We start from the raw sequence: 22,362 nt of genomic DNA on the forward strand, positions 1-22,362 counted from the left end.
TAGAGAGGTTCTCAGATATCTTCCCTCTTCTAGACAAACTGATTGTATTCGAGGTTGATGTTCTTCAACTTTGTGGTTGTGAATCATTGATTTGTGGACGATCCAGTATCGAGTAGAGGTAGATCTAGCATCGTTTTAGCAGTGAATTCGACAAATACCTTGGAAAGCCTAGCCTTACTGTGAGTAAATTAGTACACTGATGAATATATTGTTCCGCCGATGCATTTGCATTGAGAGTCTAGTTGCATGACGTCGGGTCGGGTCTGGGCGGGGATCGGTTAACAATGTGGACGATTTCAGAACTCGCTAAACGCTAAATCGCGTCGGCCCTCCCCGAACGAACCCCTAACCCCTTAAACTAGGACATCGTTGTTAAGTAGATCTTCGTACTACGGCACTATACTTCGTATGCTGCTTTGATTATCCTACATAACCATCCTACAATTTCCAAGTAGCACCTTTAATCATCTATGCAATTCTAATAGGTTGTGTAAGGATTACATATGTTGAGGTTTTTAATTTGCAAAAGAATTGTATTATACCTAAAGAGGGTACGTAATTATTTGACTATGATTCCGCTCACATTCATCGTATTATGCCAGATTGATGGAAACAAGAATATAACACCCCTTTCAACGCCCCACGCATATTCCATGAATTCCCGCCATCTCATCATCAGGGGACAATGCTTTATATCGACAGAGCACAAAAACAAGCAATGAACGAAAAAGATTTTTAATATACCAATACCCAACACTACATATTAGCTAACTCGGAATCAATCATTCTATCAAGGAATGTCCTCCTCTCTCCCACTAATTCGGTCTGCAATCTCTGCTCGACCAAGGCGCGGACCTGTTTCTTGGTCACAGTATCCAGATCCACTTCTCTCAGACAGGACTGGATAGCCTCTACGATCATCATGTCATCTGGCCCGCTGTTGCCTCGCTGGAAATCGAATTGACTGACGGGTCTTGGAGCTGCGTCTTGTCCGAGGGGGGTGCGGGCGCCACCTGTGAATCCAATTGTGCTGCGTGAAGCGTTGAGGAAATTGTCAGAGGAGGGCATCATACCCATGTTTGGTCGCGCCTGCGGGTAATCTTGATAAGGGGATGCGGAACGATCTTGCAGTCCGCCACCGAGCGACATCATCGATTGGCGTGCAGCGCCAGCACCAGGTTGCTCCATGTACGGTGTTGAATAGACCGATTGACGCATTCCGCCAAATCCAGGCGATTGTGGTGGCACGAAGGCTCCACTACGGCCAGGGAACCCTGTAAGAATTGTTGAGGCGGGCTTGACGGACGAGTACATGGATTTCATATCATCCATCTCGTAAGTGTCCTCGTAATTGTCATAATTCTTTTCGACAGGGACGCCGCGACGACCGGGAAGGTTGTTAACAAGAGCATAGTCATCCCATCGCTGGAGGGGAATACTGCGAGGGTCGAAGCCATCATCATCGATTGCAATCACCTGCTTGCTGCCCTTCTCGCCTATGACAACGCGGGTGTTACCCCACGAGAAGTTGTCCTGGTTCCAGAAGGAGTAGACAGGGAGGACGAAAGAATAGATGGGGAATGCTAAAATGTAAATGATCATCCATCCGATATGTTGCCATTGCCGCTTGAGGATGAAAACCAAAGCCTGGAGACCATATACAGCTGCTAACATGACGATGGAGATTATGGGGAATTGGCCTGTGTTCGTGGCAAGCCTGTAGATAAGGTATACAAGATAGGCGCAGGTAGCTGGCAGAATGATGGTACCAAATAAATCAATGAAGACAACGAATCTCATGCTGAAACAGCAGAATCCGCACAGCTCCTTGAGCCAAACTAGCTCAGCAAGATTGTGGATTGTGGAATTGATCCACCTTCTCCGCTGAGATAGAAGGACGCTCCATGTTTCGGGTGCGGCGGTACAGGCATACGCATCGGGGATGAATTTGTATGACATGTATGGGAAATGTTTGGTCATGAGCGTGGTGAGATAACGATCTTCACCGAGGGACAGTAAATTCTTCTTGTGTAGTGTGTCGACAACGCAATCGCTGTATTCATTAAGGACAGCGTCCGAAATGATGAGAGGTTTTCCTTTGTCAGCTGTTCGAAGACGGTACATGGAAAAGCTATATAGTGTTAGCACATGTTTTCTTGAGGTCTGGGGAAACAACTCACCATCCAGGTAAACAAGTAACGCTGCCGAAAAGTGATTCGAAGGCCTTGGCCAAGTGATGAGAGATGAAGTATTCGTAAACTTGGATCATAGTCCACCATGACCTTTCCTCATTCTCGAGACTGGTTTCACCACAGATACCTGCAATCTTGGCGTTATTTACGCAAGCAGCCACTAGACGATTCAAGGAATCCTCCCGGACGCTGGTATCGGCGTCTACCATCAATAGATACTCATATAGTTCAGGGTCGACACCAATGATATTGTTGATTTGATGGAACATTTCTAGCTCAAGCGGGGACATAGGTGACCGGTGGTGCACTCGGTTCAAGAAGCTCATAAGCAGAATCTGAGAGTCTCGCTTTCCTCGGTTGCCAGGCTTTGCCTTCGACTGCTCAGATTCCTTGCCGACCTTGACCACAACAAGGTACGGGACAACGTTGCCTTCGTATTCATAGAGACCAGAATATACTTTTCCGTAATTGAGCTGCTCGTTGCTCTCGCCAACGGACTTGAAGGGCAAAGCGGGAGGGTCAATCTTAGGGTCAACCCCTAAGATATCTAAGACAATTTTGGGCGTTGGCCTGTCGTTACCACCTCCTACAATCATGCCGTCACAAATGACGCAGATTAGCTTCCTCTTGTTGTCGTATTGCAGAGCAGTTAATGAATCCAAAGCCTTCCGCAATGAATCTTCGCCTTCGGTATAGGCGGGGACCTGGCAAATAACAAACTTGTCTTGGGGCTGTGGACGTCGCTTAGAACCAAACTGGAGAGCAGCCAGGAACTTGACCAAGATGACAGCGCACAAGATGACTGTGAAAGCAAGGAGGAGGTAGTTATTTACTTGGCATTTAACCGAGTCGCGGAAATCAGGGATACCGGTGTAGAAGGCGTTGTTGAAGCAGTTCAATGTATTCTTGAGAAGGACTTGTTGCGTTGCGTTGGCATTGTCAAAGTTTTCGTTCCAGTCCTTGGTGATATCTAGGCCTGGGTTGTTGGTGATGATCTTGGCGACGGTAGGGTCGATAAATTGATAAATCGGCAAATTGCCCTGGGTGTCCAAGGTATAGAAGTAATCTATCAGGTCGTAGATCTTGTTATCAAGTATGAACCAGTAACGGTTATTATCCTGGCCTTCAGAAGTAATTTTGGATTTCTTGGTTACTAGATCCCCCTTGTAGAATTCTTTGATCCGGGGCAGAAATACCGAGCCATACCAGGTGATATCGTGTAATTTGCTATTGGGATCAGGGTAGAGTTTGCCAGCCGAATGCTTAGCATCGGGATACATGACCGTGGTATTGGGACTGGACAATAGAACTAGAGTGTCGTCGGTGACAAGTCCCGGGCAGGCAACCGTAAGTGGTGGAATGAAGTACCCATCGAGATTCAGGCCGGCAAATGGCTGCATGTTGTCCTTGGAGGTTTTGATCGCTATATCGCTGTGTTGTGTCTTCCAGAATTTTGAGATATCATAGACTCTCCCATGGATACTGACATAGAAATCGTTATCGCCTTGGTGAGTAGAGACTTCTTTCTCATTCCAAGCTTTATCGAAGTTTGGACAGAGGAGCCTTCCAAACTCAATGATCCAGAATACGATCATAGCGTTCATAAGGAAGATAAAGAAGACCAACACAAGCTTCTCGCGCCAGGCCATACGGACGTCTGGCCGCTTCATACGACCAATGTAACGAAGCAGAAAGGAAGGGATCCAGAAAGTCAGCGCCCACACCACGCCAACCCAGATGCGGCGGCTGATTGTCATCTCTTCAGTTGTGATGCTCTTCGGTTCGGCGAGTTCAGGGTCCATGCCGTTGACCAACTCACCCATCTCGTTGGTGTAGTATACCTGGCCTTTCATGTCGTCACCCTTATACCCAAGGCCGTAATCGCCGCCGCTAATGTTTCTTGAAGGGGCAACTGAGCGAGCGCCAAGTCCACTGCGAGCCATGGTTATCGAGCTTTGGCGGTTCTGAACAAGCTGATCTCGGCTTCCATGCGGCGACGATTCGATCATAGGAGGGAAGAACCCACCACCATTCTGACCGTTTGAATAACCCGACTCAAGCGTATCAGCACCAACCATACCGCCAAGGCTGGTGAAGCCTCCTTCGTTCGTGGGCTTCAAATCAAGCATTCCTTCTGCCTCCCACCAAGCACTTTCCCGCATCCATACACGCTCTTTGCCAACGACGACTTCTCCATTACTCCATCCACGTTCCATAACCCAGCTTTCAATGCCATCCCTGCCATCCTTGCAACCAAGCAGGGCATATCGCTGGCAGAATTCATCGAAGTCAAAGTCAGCGGTGAAGTCTAGGTGTTTGTTTCTGCGGTTTGCCCATTCTGGGAGACGCCATGCCCGCAACTGCCGCGAGACAGTTCCAGCAGACCATGCGGAAGTGGTTGACGGAAGCGCAGCAAGACTGGCTGGAGACTCGTCGGTAGGGTGAAGTGACAAATGGTACCATACACGGCTGCTTCCAAGGACTGTCTGGAGGTCAAGACGTCCTGCGCGGCCGAGGTTTACGCCTTCGCCATCGATTGGGAAGAGGAGTTTCTTTAAGAAGCCATCATCTTCGCCTTCCCTACCTACTTTCTCTAGGACAACTTCACGTTTTTCGCGTTCATGCTCTCGCTCCCGTGCGGCAGGTCCAGTCATGATTCCCAGGTCAGGACCGACCTCTGAGAGTGCATTTTGCATTTCCCGCAGCACAGATGACCCGGCAGGAACCACATCAACACCATCCTCCTTCATTTCAGAGTTGATGCCTTGGGTATCATCGAAAACACCTCGCATTGCAGCGCCTTTGCCAAGGGTAGGGTCTGGGATTTCGAGCACCGTGATGCAAACCGTGTCGCTATTACCCTCCTCACTATTGGGGGTTTGGATCCCGGGTCCACCGTCACTAGATGAGTCGCCATCCTTGATTTTTTGCATATCACTGCTGATGGCCTCGTTGGCTTTAAGAATGATCCAATCGACCAGTGCCTCGTACAACCCGCCAATCAGAGTCTCCCGCTCCGATGTTGTACACTGCTTAACAAGGACATCCGGCTCGAGCCCAAGCAAGCCACCCACATCCTCACAGATCTCCTCCAAAGCATCTTCGTCTAGTGAAAAGTCCAGAGTGTCACCAAGCTTCAGAAGCCCAGCTAGAATCGAGATCAGGTTTCGATGTGCTGCACCCTTAATCCCAATTTCTTTCAATGCGGCGCGGAAGTCATCGGCGGAGGCCGCATCGTCCGCGGTTGGCAGATATGAGGGCGGGTCGTACGTGCTAGACTTTGCCAGAAGGGTGTAGTTTGAGGCATGTTTCAGCCCCAAAAATTCCCGTTCTGCTGGTGTCGAGGCGGACGTCAAGAGGTAGTAGAAGACATCGAAGGCTCTATAGCCGGCTTCTGCGGGAATGTTAAGCAAGCCTTTCGAGGTGTCAATGCCGCCTTCTGACAGCGACAATGCAGCCGCGGTGAGGTTGCCGGTGAGATTAAGCGTCAACGTCACGCCGAGGGCTGAGTGTCGAGGGGTTGAAGGGTTCTGAGGACAAGCGGCGTGGGTAAAAGGCCGGAGTGCATTGAGAGCAGTATATAGTGAGGAAGGCATAGAGAGAGGCAGTGTGGCTAGGAATGGTGCCAGAACAGAGGGCGTAGACGGATGGAGAGCCCTAGACAATTGTTAGATTAGAAAACATCGAGGGAAGAAACAAATATATCATACCCTAAGACAATACAACCGTCTTCGGCACGACGTCTAGCATGCTCCCAGGCTCGTGCCGCAAGCGCAGCATCAACGGTGCCACCAGCCCGTCCTTCATGATCAGCTTGAGAAGCTGTCAACCAAGTATTGACTACCAAGCTGGTGCTGGCGTCTAGTCGGTAGGGTTGGCCGGATGTGTAAATAGTATGGACGGCGTTCAGGAGAGTGGTCGTAGACACCTGGGTGGATTGCTGAGCGGTCGCAATGGCGTTTCGGGGGCCACCTGCTACTGAGGACGTCATCGAGTACATCGACGAGCGGTTGTTTCCCGCCATCTTGAAAAGATTGGGCGACTTGTGGCCAGCCTCCAGCTCCTAAGCCTTTCGTGGTCCTTAACTGTGTCCACCAAGCAGCGATCGGATTCTTTTTTCGCGGAGGTCAAGCGAGCGTTCCCAAAACAAATCGAGATATCAGTGCAAAACACGCCGCATTCGATTTGGGGGGGGGGATATGGAAGGGCGCGAGAGATGCGGTGCGTTGGGGATTGGCCGTGGATCGAGGATGAGGATGGGCCGGATACTGAGCGGTTTTCGTTTGAGAAGGGGAAGATGAGGGGAGAAAACGAGTGGTGTGTATTAAAAGGAGTAGGGGTATGAAGAGCAAAAGAGCAAAGCGAGCACACCAAAACGAGTGAGGTGGCTTGACGAGAGAGAAGAGGCTCGAAATACAGAAAGTTGGAGTGACGAGAGGGGGAGAAGAAACGAGGTCGTTCGGGCGGTGGAATGTCAGGTCAACACTTGGAATGGAATTCTGGCGTAGCACGCACTTGGAGTCTACGGAGAGGCATAGCGGCTTTCGAGTCCCAACCTGGTTCGATCACTTCGCACACGCAAAATACGGAGTGTTCTACGGCAGAAGGTGTGGCGGTGCCTGCCAACGCTTTTACGGTTGGGTAAACAAGTCGGACGCGCAGATAACTGGCGCCCCCTGAGACTGGGGTGTGAGTTTTTTTTGCTCTGTGCTTCGAACTCGAGTACTTTACCCTAGACTCTAGAATCTATACTACGTACATACTTACAAAGGCTTGTTGTAGCCATCCGTCACTCAAGGAGGTGTGTTGATGCTGCTGCTTTTATGGGTTTGTTTACGTCGTGGCTCGTGCTACCTCGGTACACGAGGTTTCCGGCCTGTCCCGGCATCACCAACCAATCATATTCCGTGTATGCTCCCGCCAACTAGGGCCGGGCGCCTTTCGGCTTCAAAGCGGCGCTCCCGAGAGTTTATTTTTAGATTCCGCTGCCGAAATCTTGGTTCGGGATGATCCTTGCTCTAGGGCGGACCCTAGTAAAGGGGTATATACTATGTAGTAGAGTACTCCGTGCTATATCGTATAATAATAATATATCTATCGTGATTGTGATTTGTATGCTCAGTAGTAAGTATAGTATAAACGGGTCTTTTTCAGTAAGCGGTACTCTTCTGCTCCATTGGGCCAATATGGCCCATTTGAAGTTTACTACTCTGTTCCTGACAAACTACGGAGTAGGTAATTGTGTCAGTATTGGGCAAGCTGCTTCCCGAGGACTTGTCTACGCCCCGGATGCCAATATCGTGATCAAGCTGCCGTTTCAATACATTATTCGAAACTCCTTATAATGACGTAATCGGGGTTTTTTTAATCATGCGCTTCGAGGCTTTTTTTTTTTTGCCATACGGCGTAGAATGAGAATTGGAAGTGCACATTGGTATGGCCAGGCCGGGATTTGCTAATATCGTTCGAAGAATCAAGGTGGATACTTAAACACTGGATATCTGGCGATGAAGAGGAGATCTTGGGCTTCTGTCTGTCAATACAATACAGTGTGAGTCCAAGGTATCGCCCGATTGAAGTTGGACCTCGATGTGCCAACTCCCTACTTTTAATCAATTTTCCAACCGTTCTAGCGCCCCTCCTCTACAGGCAGTACTCCGAAGATGGAAACCCGTCACAAACACAACATTAAGACCAGAGCTAATTAAAATTGCTAGGAGCTTAACTATGTCTAGTTCGTAGATAGAAGAAAAGTCTCTCCTTTAATCAGGATCTACCGCGAATCTACCGAGTGACCCCGAGTTGACTTGACAGATCAACAGCTGGGATTGTTGTTATTTATTGGCATCACGATTCACTAGTAACAAAGCCCGGTCGCGGTCGAGGCTCGGAAGCACTTCTCTTCCTTGTGTGTGTGTACGAAGTAGTATGGAGCAGATCGCTGCAATAGTGTAACACTGTAACGAGAGGGTGTGAGGCTGTGCACCACCCAGAGACTGGCTCCCTGAAATGCATGACGCTCATTCTGCAAGTACGGTACTTCGTATACGAACAATAGTGGATAGTTGCTCGTGTTCATGAGGTGTACGGAGTATAATATGAGAGACAAGTCATAAGTGGAAAAACCAGCCCCTGAACTACTTCGGCCTAAAATAGAATAAATATGGCCGCGCAGATGCGTATGGACCGCCGTAGCCCCCGTACTTGTCTCTCATGCTACTCGCTACGGCAACCCAAACAGGCCCGGGAGGCGACAGACAACACGCTGACTACTCCCCGTGCTTCTTTTTCCTGTGCGTCCAACTTCAACATTCCATTCTCCATTCCCCCTTCGTATCGCCTCGTTGCTGATACATCTGCTTGTACTTGTGATGCTCTCCGTCGACACTCGCTTTTGACTTTCGCTTTTCTTCCTACACTCGCTACATAGTACCTTGACTCTCTCGTTCGACGAGTGTTGCTTCTCGACTCCTGGTCATCCCCCCCCTTCCCCTTGGAAATTCGACCCGGCAGACCAGAACTCCGCACCGCCGACTTAGGGAGTGTCTTTCACAAACAGCACATTTTGATTACGAGACAGGCCTCTATTGTCCTCATAACCTAGGAATATATACTGGTATACAGGATCGCATCCACGGGTTTCGACCCAAACCCCCCGAATCCGACATGGCGTTGAACACCCAAGGCGGCGGAGGGGCTCATTCACAAGCCTCTCTTCCAGCCCTTCCAGCCCATCTTCAATCCGATACTCACCTGACAGCCCATCTCGCGAGTCGATTCCATGTCTCATTACCAACGGCCCGGCTCTCAGCTCACGCGTTAATATCTCTTAATACATATGCTTCTTCCACAAAGGGGCCAGATGGAGGAAAGGAGGGCTCCGCCATGGGCGAGGCGGAAGATCTGGCTGATCGGGCTTTTACGCGACTTGGGGCACGCTCGGAAAACCAAGCCGTGGTGTTTCTGTGAGTTTGGGAGTCCCTTGAATTGTAGTTGTACGAACCCCTACTAATTATTTCCCAGCGGCGAATCTGGCTCAGGCAAGACGACCGTCCGTTCCCACTTGCTCTCCGCACTCCTTAATAAGTCTTCGACTCCGCTATCGACCAAACTGTCACTTTCTGCCTACGTTTTTGACACCCTGACAACCACTAAAACTGCCACGACACCGACGGCCTCGAAGGCTGGCCTATTCTTCGAGCTTCAATATGACACTTCCTCGTCAGTCAACCCAACACTCATTGGTGGGAAACTGTTGGACCACAGATTGGAAAGGAGTAGGGTGGCAGCGGTCCCAACGGGAGAACGCAGCTTTCATGTGCTATATTATCTCCTGGCTGGTACGAGCGCTGCGGAAAAAACTCATCTTGGGCTCGACTCGGCCGGAGGCATTTCCTCAGCAGTCCATGCCCACGGGCACAGCGTCAGGCAGTCTACCCAGCAGAAGAGATGGAGATATCTTGGACATCCTACCCAGCTGAAGATCGGCATTAATGACGCCGAAGGGTTTCAATTATTTAAGACCGCCTTGAGGAAATTGGAGTTCCCCCGGAGTGAGATAGCGGAGATTTGCCAAGTGCTAGCCAGCATACTTCATATTGGCCAGCTTGATTTCGAGACGACCGCAGATACCACGGCAAATGGAGATGATAGCGGCGGGTTTTCACACGAGGGATCTACCAACACCACTGCAGTGAAGAACAAGGATGTACTCACTATTATTGCTGCCTTCTTAGGGGTGAGTGCTCAAGATCTGCAAACCACTTTGGGTTACAAGACCAAAATCCTTTCGCGCGAGCGCGTTACGGTCATGCTTGATCCCACTGGGGCGAGGAATAATGCGGATGAGCTTGCTAGAACGCTGTACTCACTCCTGGTGGCGTACGTAATTGAAAGCATTAATCAACGACTCTGCGCGGTGGAGGATACAGTTGGAAACACCATCTCGATTATCGATTTCCCTGGTTTTTCCCAGCAACGCTCCACCGACTCTACCCTAGACCAGTTACTTAACAATGCTGCTACAGAGGCTTTATACAACTTTACACTTCAGAACTTCTTTGAAAACAAGGCAGAAATACTCGAAAACGAGGAGGTCACCGTTGCTGCTACCAGCTACTTCGACAACTCCGATGCCGTTAAGGGTCTTCTCAAACATGGAAACGGTCTACTCAGCATTCTTGACGACCAAACGAGGCGCAACCGGACGGATACTCAACTACTAGAGAGCCTTCGGAAGCGGTTTGAGGGCAAGAATCCTGCCATCGCTGTGGGCAGTGCCACAGCTAAATTACCTGGAAGCAATTTTGCGACCCACAATGCTGCAGCTTCCTTTGCAGTCAAGCACTTCGCCGGGGAGGTGGAGTATCTAGTTGCCGGGCTGGTGGAGGAGAACGGAGAAGTTGTCTCGGGGGACCTGATGAACCTGATCGGTTCGACTAAGAGTGACTTTGTTGGCCAGCTTTTCGGACAGGAGGCTTTGCAGACCGTGGTCCACCCTCAAGAGAAGACGACTATTATGCAAGCTCAAGTTAGCTCGAAACCCTTACGAAAGCCGAGTGTTATGCGGAGGAAGGGAGACAGGCCCAGCCGATTTGGGACCCGTGATAAGCAGCTTTTCGGTGAATCCGTGGAAGATACCACCGAGGGCTCGCAACCAGACAGCAACGGACGCAGAGGTCCTAACCTCGACCAGGGAGCCGCCGGTCAATTTCTCTCCTCCCTCGACAACGTAACCAAGTCTCTCACTGCCCCGAATACAAATCCATATTTTGTGTTCTGTCTGAAGCCCAACGATCGGCGAATCGCCAATCAATTCGACAGTAAATGCGTACGAACGCAGATCCAAACGTTTGGAATTGCAGAGATCAGCCAACGACTGCGCAACGCTGACTTCAGTCTGTTCCTACCATTTGGGGAATTTCTTGGCCTGGCCGATGCTGATACAGTCTTGATTGGCAGCGAACGAGAGAAAGCCGAAATCGTAGTCGATGAAAAGAGTTGGCCAGCAAATGAAGCTCGTGTTGGCAGCACAGGAGTCTTCTTGAGCGAACGTTGCTGGGCTGAGATCGCGAAATTGAGCGAACGAGGCTTTACTGCAGGTCGATACCCTGCCGTGTCTGAAGATGGAGGGGAGGGCATGCTCACTCCAGATGTCCGCGGTGGCTATGCTGCATCGAAAGAACGGCTCCTTAATTCTCCATCAGGCCTAGCGCCGTCATCTGGTGGGTATGGCTACGGGGCAGACAAGAAGTCGGGTTATTTCGGCAGCAATGATGTTGACTCTCGGTCTGATGCTGGTGCATCTGCCATTGGCCAAGGCGACATGTTCCGCAATCTCGACACAAGGGAGCAGATGGCAGAAAAGGGCAATGAGAAGACCATGGTTGAGGTCGAAGAGGTGAAGACGAGCGCCAGTCGAAAGAGATGGGTTGTAGTGGTTTACATGATGACTTTTTTCATCCCGGACTTCCTAATCCGGTGGATCGGTCGAATGCCCCGCAAGGACGTCCGAATGGCGTGGAGAGAGAAGCTTGCTATCAACATGATGATTTGGGCGGCTTGCCTCTTCGCAGCTTTCTTTATCGTGATCTTTCCGATGCTCATTTGCCCAAAGCAGAACGTGTATAGCGCCTCAGAATTGTCTTCCTATGACGGTAAAGGCAAATCCGGCGCCCTGGTTGCAGTTCGTGGTCAAGTCTTCGATTTGGGTGCTTTCGCCCCGCATCATTATCCTAATATCATTCAAGAGAAGCTGCTTCTTGCTTATGCCGGGTTGGATGCCACCTCCTTGTTCCCAGTTCAAGTCAGCGCCATGTGTCAAGGTGTGGATGGGTCCATTGACCCGTCAGTTCAGCTTGACTACACGAATACCAACACCAGCGGTTCTGCGAACGTCATCAGTACAACCGATCTCAACTACAAATTCCATGACTTCCGAGCGTTCACCAACGACACTCGGGACCACTGGTTCTACCAGGCGATGGAGTCGCTGAAAAGCAGCTACAAAAAGGGTAATATTGGCTATACACCAGAGTACATCGGCACATTACGTGGCAAGCAGCAAGCCATCGCCATTCTCAATAACCGTGTCTATGATTTCACCAAGTATATTGCGGGTGCCCGGCCAATTAAGGTCAAGCCGGGTGAAGCGGAGCCCACAGATGTTAACATCAATTTCATGGATACGGAAGTTGTGAAACTTTTTCAGAGCGCGCCGGGCCGGGATGTCACCAAGTACTGGAATGCCTTGAATCTCGACCCAGCTTTGCGCGGTCGGATGCAATTGTGCATGGACAACCTCTTCTACGTTGGGGACGTCGACACCCGAAACTCCGTTAAATGCAAGTTCTCCGAATATCTCGTTCTCGCCATTTCTGTTATGTTAGCTTCAGTTATTGGCTTCAAGTTCTTTGCAGCCCTTCAATTTGGAGGCAAGAATGTCCCCGAGAATCTGGACAAGTTTGTTATCTGTCAGATTCCCGTTTACACTGAAGATGAGGACTCAGTTCGTCGTGCACTTGATTCCGCGGCAAGGATGAAATATGATGACAAGCGCAAGTTGATCGTCGTTATCTGCGATGGTATGATTATTGGTCAAGGGAATGATCGCCCTACTCCTCGCATCGTGCTTGATATTCTTGGTGTTGCAGAGACAGTCGATCCCGAACCCCTCAGTTTTGAATCTTTGGGTGAAGGTATGAAACAACACAATATGGGCAAGGTCTACTCCGGTCTCTACGAAGTGCAAGGTCATATTGTGCCTTTCATGGTTGTTGTCAAAGTGGGCAAACCCTCCGAAGTTTCTCGCCCCGGAAATCGAGGCAAGCGTGATTCCCAAATGGTCATGATGCGATTCCTAAACAGGGTCCACTATAATGCTTCCATGAGCCCGCTTGAGCTAGAGATGTATCACCAAATTCGCAACATTATCGGCGTCAATCCAACGTTCTACGAGTTCATGCTGCAAATCGACGCAGACACCGTCGTTGCGCCTGATTCGGCATCTCGCATGGTCTCCGCGTTCTTGGACGACACTAGGCTTATCGGCTGCTGCGGAGAAACGGCTCTTTCTAATGCGAAATCGTCCTACGTTACCATGATTCAAGTCTACGAGTATTACATATCCCACAACCTAACCAAAGCATTTGAGAGTTTGTTTGGCAGTGTCACCTGTTTGCCGGGCTGTTTCACCATGTACCGCGTCCGAGCTGCAGAAACTGGAAAGCCACTTTTCGTGAGCCGAGAAGTTGTTGAGTCTTACGCAAATATCCGAGTCGATACGCTCCATGTGAAGAACCTCCTGCACCTGGGCGAAGATCGATACTTGACAACCCTGCTTCTCAAGAACCATCCTAAGTACAAAACAAAGTACCTTTTTAGCGCACATGCTTGGACCATCGCTCCTGACACCTGGGCTGTTTTCCTCTCCCAACGTCGTCGGTGGATTAACTCGACAGTTCATAACCTTATCGAACTCATTCCCTTGTCGCAACTTTGCGGTTTCTGCTGCTTCAGCATGCGTTTTATCGTTTTCGTCGATCTACTCTCGACACTTATTCAGCCTGTCACTGTCGCCTATCTCGTCTACTTAGTCGTTCTCGTGGCTAGAAATACGAGTGTCATTCCCATAACGGCTTTCATCATGCTTGGCGCTATCTACGGTTTACAAGCTATAATTTTTATCCTTCGCCGGAAGTGGGAGATGATTGGCTGGATGCTGCTATATATTCTCGCGATTGGGGTATTCTCCTTCGCCCTTCCGCTGTATAGTTTCTGGCATATGGACGATTTCTCTTGGGGTAACACTCGCGTCGTCACTGGAGAAAAGGGGAAGAAGATCGTTATTACGGACGAAGGAAAATTTGACCCAGAGTCTATTCCACACAAGAAGTGGGAAGAATACCAAGCCGAGCTTTGGGAGGCACAGACCGTACGGGATGACCGCTCAGAGGTATCCGGTTATTCATATGGCACCAAGTATCATGCTGCGGCATCTGAGTATGGTGGCCCTGCTCATCCATACGAGGCGAAGAACTCCAATGTCTACAGTTCCCGGATGTCCCTTGCACCGTCGGAAGCTATGGGACTAGGTGATCGCCGTGCAAGCCAGTTCGGGGGCAGCCAGTATTTTGGACAGACAGATCTTGAGCTCTCAAACCTGGCAGGTCTACCGAGCGATGACACTATTCTTGCCGAGATCCGAGAGATCTTGAAGACGGCTGATTTGATGAGTGTTACGAAGAAGAGCATCAAATTAGAACTAGAGAAGAGATTTGGTGTTTCACTTGATGCTAGGAGAGCTTATATTAATTCTGGTATGTTTCCGCTTGTCCCAATCCAAAATACCTAATCGTTTGCTAACACATCACGCAGCTACCGAAGCTCTTCTTTCGGGCCAGCTTTAGCGTTTGAGGGAGCATTAATGATTTGCATTTACGGAGTATATTTTGTGAATTCAGTTGTAGCAATAGTGATGGATGTTCCCTGGGGAAGGGCAGGGTTCTTCTGGTTATATTTCGGGCGCAATTGAGGAATGGAAATCTGACGAGATCCTAAAATTGAGAATCGATATCAGGATAACCTAATAATACTACTACCCTAGTCTAACATTGTGCCGTAAACACCTTTGGGTGTCGTTTATGGTGGCTATTGCTCGTAGCTGTGAGATGGTCTAGTACCTGCATTTTTACCCTGTCAAAAAATCCTGGGCTTGAAATCCTCTAGATATTGTACAGAAATAGCCGTGAATGGGATCGCCCTTTAACACAACGTTGGGCAACTTGTGACTAGTAATATCTGTACGTACTACCCCAGGGCAGTGCCGATAACCCTAGTACGGTAGAAGTGCCCCTGTGAATCACGGACGTCTCCAAAATAGTTACCGGCAATGCAACATGGATATTGACCAACACATCAGACCGTGAATCCTCCTGAATGCGAAATTGCGAAACCCCCACAATATAAAAGCTCCCCTGCACTATTCTAGATTTAATATGTGGCAAGTTCCCATCTTCCAATTCCCATCTCCGCCTCCAATACTTTCGTGGGTCTTCGCCATCTTCAATCAATTTTCAATATCGGATTCTACGTATCGCTGTTGGTTACAGACCATGTACTACTCCCCTCTCCGTCTCGCGCTGGGCGGCCTCGGTCTCGTGACCTCCTCGGCGCTGGCTACGAATCTCTATGTCAGTTCATACAGTGGAGATATCACGTCGCTGCGGTTGAGCCAGAGTGACAACGGCTCCTATGCTCTCGCTGTCGTGGCGACGAATAGAGGCTCCGCGCCCAGCCCTGCGTGGCTAGAGAAGGAGCCAGGCAAAGGTGTTGTGTATTGTATGGATGAAGGATTGCCGGTTCCAAATGGATCGATATCTTCATATCGAACCTCGCCGTGTGGCGAGCTTACGCTTATTGATCGTCATACGACGATCAGCGGCCCTGTGAGCTCAGTAGTTTACAATAAGGGAAAGGCAATGGCGGCTGCTCATTAGTTTGTTATCCTCCCTTTTAGAATAATTGGTATGCAGAGACTAATGTTTAATATAGTGGTGGCTCAGCTGTTACGACCTGGAATATCCTCCCCACCGGTGGTCTTTCTCCACTCCAGAATTTTACGTTCAAGTTATCCGCTCCTGGCACCAATCCAGGTCGTCAAGATGCACCTCATCCTCATGAGGCAATTGTTGACCCCACGGATTCTTTCAGTCTGTATTCCCCAGCAGCATTGGCTGTCGATCCCCAATTACATTCACTACTGCCCATATTTCCTTTCCCATATTCTTCAAATCCTACATACACACACTAACACCCTTCCAGTCATTGTCCCCGACCTAGGCGCCGATCTCCTCCGCGTCTTCAGTATCGACCCCGCCACCAGCGCCCTAACACCCTCAAAGTCCTTCAGCACACCACCCGGCTCGGGGCCGCGCCACGGCGCCTTCTCTGTCTCCGGCTGTGCCGATATTAAGAACCAGGAGTGTCTAGCTTCAAAAGCAGATACTTACTTCTTCGTGGTTTCCGAAATCTCCAACAACGTGACTTCATATAAGGTCACATACGGCAACAAGACTTTGGATTTCACAGAAGTGTTTACCACTGGGATATATGGGAATCAGACAACGCCTGTAGGAGCTGCTGCTGGGGAAGCACTTATTTCTGTAAGTCCTAATTCCTTTTTTACACCATTTCTTATCCCACTTCATTTGCTCCAAACCCACTCGTTCTCTTGGGAGTAGGGACCTAACACCCAACCACAGCCGGACAATAAATTCCTCCTGACCTCTTCCCGTAACGCAACCCTCTTTAGCATCCCCAACTTCGACAGCACTAACAGCACGAAAATCCCCTCCGACACCCTCCAAAGCTGGTCCATCGATCATACTACCGGAAAGCTCTCATTCCGCCAATCGGCCCCCGCAGGTGGCTCCTTCCCACGGCAGTTCTCCGTGAATCAGAAGGGGACTCTGGTGGCTGTAGGATTGCAGCTGAGCAGTAGAGTCGTCATCATGGAGAGAAATCCGAGTGACGGGACCTTCGGGAAATTTGTGGCTGAAGTGGGTGTCACCGGTGACGTGACGAGTGTTATATGGGACGAGTAAGCGATTAGCGCATAAAGCACATTTCTGTTTCTTCTCCATAGACCGATGTCCTCTGCGAGATCTTGATATCCATCCATTTTAGATTTAGAAACAAAGCCTTTACAAGGTATTTACCGATCTTCTAATTCCACCTCGTCGTCAACGCCATCCTCAGTCCCATCCATCATATACGACGTAGGATCCGGAAGTCCTCTCGGAGAAGGCCTCATAAACTCCTCCTGTGGTCCATCTCCAATGCGAATCCTTCCCCTCGAAACATGATGAACCTGATCCGACACCCAAATAGCCCCCTTCTTTAATACACCCCAGAGCCGTTCTTGACTCTCAATTAGATGCCTATCATCCCTCGGGTTCTCGCTCGCTTCGACTTTGAATTGATATTTCAAACAATCCTTGACAGTCACGAGGCCGGTGAGCTTCCCGCGGTGCTCGATGAGAATAACTCGGGGGCCAATCTTCCTGAAGAGTTCCATGACGGTCTCTAGAGGGAGGCGAGGGTGTACTGTGACCGGTGTCGAGTCGATGAAGCGGCTGAAATCCACAGATGAGGATTCCATTCCATCGAATGTGACGACTGGGCCGGGTGTTGTTGGCATCGCGGAGTTAAGTGACGTGGGGGGACTGAAATAGCATTTTGCGTTGGGACTAATGGAGCGGTCCTTTTTGACACGGTCAACGGCGTAGCGGAGTTCAGTACGCCCAATGTACCCAACAAGTATCTTAGAAGCCTGATCCTCCACGATAGGGAACCCTTGGTATTTATCCTCGCTCAGTAATTGCTCCAAGTTCTGCAGACTAAGACCCGTTGTTGGTAAGGCAACGACATCACTCGTCATGGCATGAGACACCGGCACGCCAAATGTATGCTCTTCCTTGTTATCCAGGAACGGAAAGCCGCTGAACCAGATCATTCGATCTGCTATGCTTCCCTTTCCAAAGAGTTCGCTGACTGCTTTGGTAACACCAACTACAATCATCGTTGGCAGGATATAAGTCAGAGCCCCAGTAAGCTCAAACATTATAACCACGACTGATACTGTAAGATGCATAATACCACTCAGGGCGGCAGCTGCTCCCAGGAAGGCGTAAGTCCCGGGCGTTATGCAAGGAACATCCGGCTCACAAGCCGCAAACAGCACTGAAGCTGGGTATGCCTCATGGAGAGCTTGCACCAAAATTCCAACTGTTCTCCCGAATGAAGCCCCGATTGCCATCGACGGCACAAAGATACCAGCCGGTACTTTGCATCCATATGAGATAATGACGAGGAAAACCCGGATAATCGTTGCAATAGTCAACGAGAGGATCATTTTCCATCGGTTCTCCGCATCGCAGAGCCCATTATAGTCCTCCGCTCCTTCGCATTCCAAGAATAAAATCTCCATGCTCTCCGTCATATCTATCCGAAGGAACATATTCGGATAGCATATGATAGCAGTTCCTGTTGCAAGCAATGTCGCCTCGAGTACGGCGTACTTGGTGAGATACTTCTTCCGGAATGCCTGGGCTCTTAAATTCCACTTTATGACGAAGGCACCGTATAATCCCCCAAATATTCCAATGATTATGTAAAATATGACTTCGAAGAAATGCCACGAACGGTCGTAACGGACCTGGAACATGACCAACTGGCCCGTTCGGAACGGGTTCATCATCGCAAGTACAGCTGTCGCCACCAGAGCGCAAAAATAACTCCTCCACATCGTTTTCAAGGGAAAGTATGATGACATCTCTTCGAGCGAGAACAATACACCTCCAATAGGGCTGCCAAAAGCCACCGCAACACCTGCCGCAGCACAGGCACTAAGGATCTCCCGAGTTTTGGCGGCGTTCCTTCTGTACTTTGCGAACAGCCTCGAAATAACGTTGCCGGTACATACGGCATAATGGACACTGGGCCCTTCTTTTCCAACGGAGAGTCCCGAGGCAATGGCAAGCGGGAGAGCGACAGATTTGATAACCAGTGTCCAGAACCCGAGGAATCCTTTCATGACGAAACCTGCTATGATGCATTTGATCTCTGAAATCCCCGATCCGGCAGCATATGGTGCAAATGATTTTACCAAACTCGCAGAGGTAAGAGCAAATATCGTCTGAAATAGTTAATCAATCAACTCAAAAAGCAGCACGGGGATAGACATACAGCAAATATAATATACAGCACGTAATTAACTGGGGCAAGAGAGGTCCATGGATGCCAGTCGTCGCACCCTAGAACAATCTTAGCTACGAGTCATATTATCCAATATTCGGACTTACCATTGTCTTCGCCCCAACAACAAAAGTTCTCATTCAGATAGAAAGCCGTCGTGCAATACCCCAGCTTCACATCGGACAGCCACTCCGTTATAATATTGAGGAATGCCGCATTGACACCAATGGCAACACCTGCTGAAATCAGCCGTTATTGATCATCTTCAGAGCTCGGGGCCTACCGATCAGAGTCACCACTATCCATCCTTGGGCTGCCTCGTAAGATTGCCATATCCTATATCTCCAGCCTGCGCGTCCGCCTCTTTCGAAGAAACCTGCCGTCTCTTTCCGCCGAACCTTGCGCCGGAATTGCTCTTTCGCAGCATCTTGTACCCAATCTAGCCAGCCCAGTCAATCGAACGCGTCGCATCGAAAACAAGGAGGAATGGATATGTACCTATCGTTGTAAAGTCCTACGCACATATTAGCATATGCCCCAGCAAAACATAAGTCCCAGATCTTTGCGCATACCTCATATCTCTTAATCTTCTCGATCTCCTCATCTATCTGGTGCTCTCCGGCGTGGGGGGTTGTTGTAGCCTCGCCCAGCTCGGCGTTCGAAACCGCAAAGGACAATCGGGAGCCAACAGATGGTCGTCGCAAAAGGCCTGGCGTGGGCACATTAACGGAGGATGATCGGGAGTTCATGACCCTATTCGCACCCAAATCATTATTCTTGAGTCGCGGTTGTGCAGATCATCAAGGCTGTATGCTTAAGGTTGAGCCGCGCGATTACAGAGTATGGGCTTCCGCCGACAGCCTGGAACGTGCTAAATGTGGCTGCATCGTCAGCCTCGGAGCCCCTGGCTTAGGTCACGTGAAAGCAACCCTCTCTCGGCGGTAAGAAAGGAGTATTACATGTAAACCCTGAATGAAAAAAGAAATATGTGTATTATAGGCGGCAAGCACGTTTATTATGGAATACGAGAATTTTAACTGCTTGGTTGAGTCTTTCTCAGTCGCTCAGCTTATTTCAACGTAGAAAAGCTATCAAAGAACGAGGAGATAGCCCTTGTTTGCCCGTGATTTAAATCTGGGAGTATTCATTGAATTATATCTTTTCCCTCTCAACCCTAACTAGCCATTAAGTCAACCAACTCAACTAGTTCAGGAAATTATCCTTAATTACCAACAATTTGTTCTTGCACAACATACTTCCAATCCGATACATATGTCTCAAACTCCCCCTTCCCTCCGTTGGTAGTCGCATAGGCACCAAGAAGTGCCCCTGTATAGAGTATGTTAGAAGATTGAAAATATCGAGCAATACGGAGGGAGATGTTAAAGTCCACGTACCAGTAAACCCCCAAGTCAGTCCGAGACCATTGCCGTATCCAATGACTTTTCTGTTATTCCCCCTCCCAGATGGTCCAGCGGAGAGGGCATAGTGGGTTATGTTATGAGCCGCGATCTCTAAGGTGATGCTATTGTCACGAATCCACTCATCAGGAACCGGCACAGCAGGCAAATCATATGATACAAACTCTGGAACGGTGGTGATGCCTCGGACACGGAAGTGCGGTACCACAGCGGGGCCATGTGAGTTGGAATTTGAGCGCTTTGTTTTTGCTCCCGTTTGAGGTAGCATGACAATACCTAGGTCATAATGATGAAGCTTGCATTTTGTCAGCACCTATTCAACTGTGGACGAGGGAGGTTTATCCTACCTGATCAAGAAATACGCTGACTCCAACTTCCTGTTCCTCCTTTTGACCCTTCTGAAGCTCTCCGATATCAAATGTTGTACTAAATGTGAACAAGGAGTGGACCTGCCGGCGGGCGATAAACGTCTGGCCTAGGGGCTCAGCAGAGCGTCCATCGTGACCTGTCAGATTGGAAATTGAAGACCGGAGCTGAAGTGCATTTGGATGCCCCCGGGGCGATATGGCATAATTATTTGCAGTAGGAAATCGCCAATAAACGAATTCGGGAGAGAGTGATGATCTAGGATTGAAGTTTATGGTGGCTGATGAATCAACTAGAGAGCCCTCCCCTTTTCTGACTGGCGAGCCAGACTCTAGATGCCAACCATTCATATGGCCGGTGACCTTGGTGAACACCGGCCAATCTCCTTTATCCCAGGTTACGGGAGTCATAACCGTTTCCCGTCCCATAGGATAGCTCCCATCTGGCCCTTCACGGACGGATAGTGCAACGGCCCACCAATTCTCAGAAGCATCTTGGAACAAATCCGCGTGGCCAAGGTTCTGAAAATATGAGTCTGTGCCTCCATTCGTCAGGACCGGATTCCTTGGGCAAGGTTGGTAGGGACCATTGATGTTCGTTGCCCGAGCCATTGTCACCATGTGCCCAGAGCCGGTCCCACCCTCAGCAATCATCAGGTAGTAAAATCCATCCTTATAAATATGGGGCCCTTCCGGGGCGCTGGCTCCAGTACCATTCCAGATATTGGTGACTTCCCCCATTTTTCCAGTTTTGAGATCGATCGGAAACATCTGGATACCGGGTCGAACTTCCCAGGCATATGTGCCCGTAACATAGACCTGGCCGTTGTCATCCCAGAAAGGAGAAGTGTCGTACCCCTGGAAGTCGAAATGTACTGGATCGGACCAAGATTTGGAGTTATAGGGATCCCGTGTGGTAAAAATAAGGTTGTCGAATCTGTTGGTTGCGTTCTTAGGGTAATCATCGTAGACCAGAGTCGTGATGAGGTAGAACGTGCCATCCTTATACCTCAATGTTGAAGCCCATATGCCGCTGGTTGCTCTTTTCGCAGTGTTAAGGCCCGGCAACTGCTCCGGTCTATTTAAAACATTGCCCAGTAACTTGAACTTTTGCAGGTCTTTGCTGGCATGAATAGGAATACCTGGGAAGACGAGAAAGCTCGAGGAGGCACAAAAGTAGGTGTCATCCCATTCTGGCACAAAGATGCAACTCGGATCAGGGTGGAAGCCAGGGAGAATTGGGTTTTGGTAGGTTGAATTCCGATTCGAACCGTGGCCCAGGACTTGAACAATGAAAGCCGAAATCAGAACCAGATAGTAAGATAACATCGTTATACTAACGTGCTCGTCAACCAATACTCCGCCCTTGGGAAATCCAAAAACTGCTCCATCAATTATAAGGGAACATTGTTGGCCTCTTATGCCTCTTGTGCGACATGTTTAGGCTAAATATCCAGCCGTGGTGCTCTTGGGGCCGTTAGAATGGCATTTTAGTGCTTCTACTCCGCATTTGTTCAGATCCAGCGGTAGGAGCGAATCCTCGATGACGATGGAAAACAGAAACAAACATTTTGGTTGCTCGGATTATCATGGTTGAGGAGGTCTAAGCACCGATCCGATGGAACCCCA

The 22,362-nt window shown here is 49.5% G+C and overlaps 4 protein-coding genes across 4 annotated transcripts; 2 read left to right on the forward strand and 2 right to left on the reverse strand.

Moving 5' to 3' along the window:
- Positions 1-756: 756 nt before the first annotated feature.
- BP5553_04272 (Uncharacterized protein) lies at positions 757-6,216 on the reverse strand (the record flags this gene model as incomplete). The annotated part of the gene is made up of 3 exons (XM_032012895.1): positions 757-2,131; positions 2,181-5,849; positions 5,903-6,216. The coding sequence occupies 3 exons, from the start codon at positions 6,214-6,216 to the stop codon at positions 757-759; spliced, it is 5,358 nt and encodes a 1,785-aa protein (XP_031872588.1).
- A 2,642-nt stretch (positions 6,217-8,858) lies between these two features.
- Positions 8,859-14,599, forward strand: BP5553_04273 (putative chitin synthase; the record flags this gene model as incomplete). Its single annotated transcript, XM_032012896.1, has 3 exons — positions 8,859-9,157; positions 9,216-14,509; positions 14,568-14,599. The coding sequence occupies 3 exons, from the start codon at positions 8,859-8,861 to the stop codon at positions 14,597-14,599; spliced, it is 5,625 nt and encodes a 1,874-aa protein (XP_031872589.1).
- Positions 14,600-15,304: 705 nt separating this feature from the next.
- On the forward strand, positions 15,305-16,795 carry BP5553_04274 (Uncharacterized protein; the record flags this gene model as incomplete). Its single annotated transcript, XM_032012897.1, has 4 exons — positions 15,305-15,687; positions 15,744-15,901; positions 16,014-16,354; positions 16,454-16,795. The coding sequence occupies 4 exons, from the start codon at positions 15,305-15,307 to the stop codon at positions 16,793-16,795; spliced, it is 1,224 nt and encodes a 407-aa protein (XP_031872590.1).
- Positions 16,796-16,905: 110 nt separating this feature from the next.
- Positions 16,906-22,062, reverse strand: BP5553_04275 (uncharacterized protein; the record flags this gene model as incomplete). The annotated part of the gene is made up of 9 exons (XM_032012898.1): positions 16,906-18,888; positions 18,939-19,006; positions 19,055-19,183; positions 19,231-19,386; positions 19,446-19,461; positions 19,520-19,700; positions 20,204-20,276; positions 20,345-20,663; positions 20,716-22,062. The coding sequence occupies 9 exons, from the start codon at positions 22,060-22,062 to the stop codon at positions 16,906-16,908; spliced, it is 4,272 nt and encodes a 1,423-aa protein (XP_031872591.1).
- Between the last annotated feature and the right edge of the window lie 300 nt (positions 22,063-22,362).

This window comes from Venustampulla echinocandica (genome assembly GCF_003357145.1).
Source record: "Venustampulla echinocandica strain BP 5553 chromosome Unknown scaffold_1, whole genome shotgun sequence".
Taxonomy (NCBI): Eukaryota; Fungi; Ascomycota; class Leotiomycetes; order Helotiales; family Pleuroascaceae; genus Venustampulla; species Venustampulla echinocandica.